Source organism: Plasmodium gallinaceum (assembly GCF_900005855.1).
Source record: "Plasmodium gallinaceum strain 8A genome assembly, contig: PGAL8A_v1_119, whole genome shotgun sequence".
Lineage (NCBI taxonomy): Eukaryota > Apicomplexa > Aconoidasida > Haemosporida > Plasmodiidae > Plasmodium > Plasmodium gallinaceum.
The window spans coordinates 288,077-294,165 of record NW_021628276.1 but is presented as its reverse complement, the minus strand read 5'-3'; the positions used below and the strand labels follow the sequence as shown (position 1 = coordinate 294,165).

Genomic DNA, 6,089 nt, shown 5'->3' with positions numbered 1-6,089 from the left:
TTTTTTTTTTTTTTTTTTTTTTTTTTTTTTTTTTTTTTTTTTTTTTTTTGTCATGTAAAAAGGTTGCATATATTTATATATATATATGTGTATTTTTTATTATGATTAATCTTATTTAACTGTTATGTTTTTCTTTTTTAGAATTAATGAACATAATAATTCTAATTCATCTAGATTCATCTGTTTTAAATAAGAATCATCAAATTCCTTTAAAAATCTGTAAATAAAAAAATTTAAAAGTAATTTCTATTAAAAATTATCATTTAACGTTTCTTATTATAAATAATGATAAATAAGTCATGTATATAAATATATATTTGTTAATTTGTTTAATTTCTTGATATAATAGAAAAAATGAATATATTTAATCATTTGTTTATTTTTTTTTTCTGTTATTTTGTACTAACTTTTCAGCATCTTTTTCATTTGAAGCGTTTTCATTTACGTATTTTTTTAATAAATCAGGAAATTTCATATTACTATTAGCGTAATCTTTTAAATCTTGAAGAAGTATATTCTTTGGCTCATTATCACTCATTTTATCAATGAAAAAAAATAAAAATAATAAAAAAAAAAAAAAAAATTTAATATAAAAAAATACTTTTTGTACAAAAAGGAGAAAGAAAAAAAAAAAAAATGATATTTCGAAATACAAAAAAAAAATATTAAAATTTTAAAATTTTTAAAATACTGTTTTATTTTGTGATGAAATATTTTTATGAAATTTTTTAAAAAAGGTAATATTTTTTTGTATAGTTGAAAAAGTATTTACGCAATTAATGTATATTTTTTTTTTATAAATTTTGATTTAATTTTTTTTTTTTTTTTTTTTTTTTTTGTTAAAAAAAATTATCATAACTTAATAAGCTTTAAATGGATAAAACTAAAAACTTTAAAACAAAATATATTTCTTAGAAAATGTTTATATATTTTTTTTTAACAAAAAAAAAAAAAAAAGGATTTTAATTATGTAGAAAAATATGAAAATAATTTAAAATATAAGTAAATTATATGGAATGAATTAAAAAATACAAAAAAAAGAAATAAAATAAAAAATAAAATCAATAAATATATAATAGAAACTAAAAATGTATAAAAAGCAAGTATTATTATTATTTAAAAAAAAAAATAAATTAGCTTTAACACATATTGTTAATATAAATTATAACCAAATATTTTTATTCTCTATATATATTTATATATATAAAAAGTATAACTATTTGTTTTATTTTATTTTGAAAGTAGTCATCAATGGAATAAATTTAAATATTTTTTTTTTTTTTTTTTTAAAATTCTTCTAAATTCATAATATCAAAAGGAGGAAAATCTCCCATTTCAATTGAATTAATATTTCCAATATATCCATATTTATTTCCTTTACATTCAAATAATAATTGGTTATGATAAAATCCATCTGAATTTCCTAAAGGTTCATCTAAGTCAACCCCAACAAAAATTTCACTGTTATTTTTTAAATTTCCAACATATTTTAAAATTCCTCTTCTGTCTCCCATTTTAACTCTACATCTCCCCCCAATTTTATATAATTCTTCATCATATGCATTATATGTATTTTGCTCGTTATCATTTAATTTAATATTTTCTTCTTTTTTTTTCTCCCTTAATTTTCTTAGAAAAGTTCTGACGTTATCTGGTCTTTTATTATAATCTTCTTCTTTTATTTTATATTTTAAATGCTTCAATTTTTCTAAATTTTCTTCATCATCAATATTATATAAATCATTCGTAAATGTTTTGCTTTTTTCTTGTATATAAATAGTGTAATTATCTTTAACATTATAATCATTTAAACATAATTTATCATTATTTAAAAATACTTGAGTTTGTTCAACATTTAACTCATCATATGCATACAAATTCATATTATCACAAGGAGTTCCTGTGTGTGTATAAATTTTTTGTTTTATATTTTCAATTTTGTCAAATTTATTTAATTTTATTTCTGTCCATTTTTTGTTTTTATATAAATTATGAATTAAATCTACTTTTATATAATTATTCATGTTCACGAAAATGAAAAAATATACTATTTTACTTTATATAAGAAGATACTTTTTTTTTTTTTAAATAAACTTTAAAAATTAACATATATTTCTATATATATATATGATCCTAAATGTTTCTATGAATATTTTTTTATTTGAATATATTTTTTTTTTTTTTATTATATATATTAAATATTTTTAAAAAATAAATGATTTTATATGGATCAAAAAAATTTTAATATAATATTTTTCAGTATGTATTCTTCTGTTTCATATATAGTTACTTATAGTTTCTTATTGACAAAATTTTTTTTTTTTTTATAAATAGCATAAAAAAAAATCTCAACATTAATAAAATATTTTAATGAGATTTTATTTTTATTCCCTTTTTTTGTTGAATTTAATAACATATATATACATATAATGTTAATAAAAGTGTTAATTAGGAATTATATTTTAAATAAATTTATTTTACAAAATATTTATAAAAACAAAGAATTTCTTCTTCTTTAAAATTTTTGCTATAAGTAATATTTATTTTAATAAGTTATTTACGATATTTTTGTAAAAAAATAATATACAAATTATGTATAACAAATTTATTACTTTGGTATTTTAATTGTTTACAGAACTACGTATATTTAAAAACTATATTTGTTTTACCAAAAATTTTTTTTTTTATTTTACTATATTTGATTTCATTACTTTTTATATATTTTATATACTCATTTAATTTTTAATTATTTATTATTTTTTTAATTTTTTTTTTTTTTTTTTTTTTTTATGCAAATAATAATATTTATTTATAATTATGAAAGTAATAATTATTCTACTTAAAAAGAGAAATAAAGAATTAATAATAAATACATAAGATAAAAGAAACTAGAATTTTTTTTTTTTTTTTTTTTTATTTTCTTATTATCTATATTAGTCTATATTTTTTTAATATTATCTATGTTGATAAATATAAAAATTGCATCAAATAAATAAAATTTTTCATAATTTTATAATTATTATATCTATTACATTTCAAGTATATCAACAATAATATTATCATTAAAACCATAACAAATTAGAAAAGTTTATGTTTTTACACTCATTTAATGAATCTTCTTACTTCTACTTTTTTCAAAAAAACTATTTTTTTAAAATACATTCTTTTTTTATGTTTGACACTTTAATTATTTTTTTAATAAAATAAACTTATAAATCTGAATTCAGTTTATGTTTAATATTTTTAATAATATACTTTTTAAATGTAAAAGGGCAAAATGTATTAAAAATTTGTTCCATGCAATCAAATTTTTTTTCTCCATTTAGATTTTCATTCAACACTTCAAAATAATTAGAGTGAAATTTAATATAAAGATTCAAATAATTATCTTTTAAATTTGAAATTTTATCTTTATTATCGTCTATTTTAATATGCATATAAATTGTATTTTCATCTATATATTCAATTTTTTCATAAAAATTTTTATACTCTTTTTCAATATTTTTTAATTCTTCACTCATTCTATGTAACTTTTAGATAATTAAAATATTTTTAATTATATTTCTATAAATTAAAATAAAAATAAAAATAAAAATATATTCTTAATAATATTATTAATTTTTAACATAATTCTTGTGAATACTACTAATTAAATTATTTTCTTTTCTTTTTTTTTTTTTTTTTAATTATAATAAATTATTTTTTAATTTCAATAACATTCTTACTATTATTTTTTTTTTTTTTTTTTTTTTTTTNAAAAACAAATAAAAATTTAAAATAATTTAATTTAAACATTAAAAATTTTTTTTTTTTTTTTTTTTTTTTTTTTTTTTTTCATATATATAAAAATTAAATGTAATTTATATTTTAATTTTAGTTATAACATCTAACTGTTATCACAAAAAAAAAAAAAAAAAAAAAAAAAATTTTTAATGTTTAAATTAAATTATTTTAAATTTTTATTTGTTTTTAGTTACATTTATCCAACTTCATAATTGTAATATTTATTTTTTCAAGATGATGTAAGGAAACAGAAACATATAGATTGAGTATTTTTTTTTTTTTTTTTTTAAATTTTATTAGATATGCATTTTTCAAAATATGTTTTTCCATCTAAAAGAGAACAAAAGAAATATTTTTATTCTAAATTTAGTTATTTTATTAAAAAAAATTTTTATATTTTAAAAAAAAAAGTTTTAATTTGGAATACGAAAAATAAGTTACTATTCAAAAAAAAAAATAATGAAAACAACTTAATAGAAAAAAAAAGTTTTTTAAATAATTCTTTGAACAATAATTTAATTTGTTTAAAATCAAATTATAAAAGTAGTTTAGATTTAAAAAATCTTTATTTAAATGAGCAAATTATAATTTATAATATAGTTTTAAAAAATAATTCAATAGAAAATATAGATGTAGAAATATTATTCAAAACAAATAATTTTACGTATAAGGGAATTGAGAATTTTTCCTATCTTGAAATATTTTATAGAAGATTAAAAAGTAAAAAAATAAAAAATAAATTAATAAATATTTACAGAAGTAAAATTAATAATATATATAGCAATTTATTATTTTATCATTTTAGCCAAAGAGTCAATAACTTTTTGTTACATAATAATGTCTATAAGCAATTTTCTTATGTTCTTCAATTCTTTTTTCATAAAATATTAAATATTAACTTTTTATTATATAAAAAAAAAATCACAAAATCAAAATATGTGAAAAAAAAATTTTATAAAGTAAGTAAGATAGAAAAGTTTATTCAAAATTATATATTTAAATTATTAAACAATGTTTTTATAAATAATTTTTTGTTCTTTTTTAAATATTCATCTAACAATTTAACTAGATATAATGATAATGTGCTTATAAAAAATAATAATATAATTAATAACACAAAATGTGTAGAAGAAAATGGAAACATAAATAAAAAGGAGGGAAAACTATTTTGTATTAATGAGTTAAACAAAAACAAAATAGAATTAGATAGAGGAAAAAATAATAAAAATAATATTCCATATTTTAGAAGAGTAATGTATAAATGTGTTAAAAAAAAAAATTATTTTAATTTTAAACTAGATATTAATAACAGACATTATTGCAAATATAAGAAAAGAACCAATGTTCATATATTTCAAGATTTTAATGTTTTGAATTTGGATAGTATATTTTTAAAAGTAAAAAATGGTAATAATAGTGATCTATTAAAAACAACATTTGAAGAATTTTTAAAGACACTATCAAGAAAAAATAAAAATAGAAAAATTTATCTGGAATCTTTAATTAAATGTTATACACATATTTTTACTTTTAATGACATATTTATTGTCGACAAGGAAAATGTAAATAAATTTTTTTTTTTTTTTTATTATCATTCTTTGAATAATGGTTATACTTTTTTTTTTTATAATAGAAAAGTTGATTTAGCAATATCAAAAAAAAACAATATAAAAAGAAAAAGAAAAGTGAAAATAAAATCATTAAAATATAATATAATTCCAGATTTTTTAAAAAGAAAAACAAAAAAAAAAAAAAAAAATCAGTATTTTTTAAATTTAAATAATGAAGAATTAAAACATAACAGTTCCGATAATTACATCATTTTATTTTTGTATGATTTGATTTTCAATTTTAATTTTCAATTTAGTAATTACATAAACTATAAATATAATGTTACGAATATTGATAGAAAGTATACTGTTTTAAATAAAAAAATTAAAAATAAAATTAAAAAAGGGAGAATAATTTTATTTACAAATGACAAAAAGATTCAATCCATGTGTTTTAAAATGAACATATTTTATCAGAATTGCTTTGTAGAAGAAAAAAATAAAAATTCTGTTAAAATATGTATTTTTAGTGAAATCTTAAATAAAAATAAAAAGAAAAATAATAATAAAGCAGATAGTTATAAATTGTATGCTTTTTCTAAAACTTTTCATATCTAAAATTTTATTTTTGATTATTTTTAATGAAACCCTTTAATTTTTGTAAAACACTTTTAACCCATAAAATAAAACTATATAACTTAATCTTACATTTTTATGATATATTTTTTTTTTTTTTTTTTTTTTTTTTTTTTTCCA

The 6,089-nt window shown here is 14.5% G+C and overlaps 4 protein-coding genes across 4 annotated transcripts; 1 reads left to right on the top strand and 3 right to left on the bottom strand.

Moving 5' to 3' along the window:
• Positions 1 to 111: 111 nt before the first annotated feature.
• Positions 112 to 538, bottom strand: PGAL8A_00419700 (conserved Plasmodium protein, unknown function; the record flags this gene model as incomplete). Its single annotated transcript, XM_028672916.1, has 2 exons — positions 112 to 217; positions 408 to 538. 2 exons carry the CDS (start codon positions 536 to 538, stop codon positions 112 to 114), a joined length of 237 nt encoding a protein of 78 aa, XP_028529421.1.
• Positions 539 to 1,286: 748 nt separating this feature from the next.
• Positions 1,287 to 2,024, bottom strand: PGAL8A_00419600 (tubulin-specific chaperone, putative; the record flags this gene model as incomplete). Its single annotated transcript, XM_028672915.1, has 1 exon — positions 1,287 to 2,024. The coding sequence occupies one exon, from the start codon at positions 2,022 to 2,024 to the stop codon at positions 1,287 to 1,289; it is 738 nt and encodes a 245-aa protein (XP_028529420.1).
• Positions 2,025 to 3,209: 1,185 nt separating this feature from the next.
• On the bottom strand, positions 3,210 to 3,521 carry PGAL8A_00419500 (conserved Plasmodium protein, unknown function; the record flags this gene model as incomplete). Its single annotated transcript, XM_028672914.1, has 1 exon — positions 3,210 to 3,521. One exon carries the CDS (start codon positions 3,519 to 3,521, stop codon positions 3,210 to 3,212), a length of 312 nt encoding a protein of 103 aa, XP_028529419.1.
• A 564-nt stretch (positions 3,522 to 4,085) lies between these two features.
• Positions 4,086 to 5,951, top strand: PGAL8A_00419400 (hypothetical protein; the record flags this gene model as incomplete). The annotated part of the gene is made up of 1 exon (XM_028672913.1): positions 4,086 to 5,951. The coding sequence occupies one exon, from the start codon at positions 4,086 to 4,088 to the stop codon at positions 5,949 to 5,951; it is 1,866 nt and encodes a 621-aa protein (XP_028529418.1).
• Positions 5,952 to 6,089: the final 138 nt, after the last annotated feature.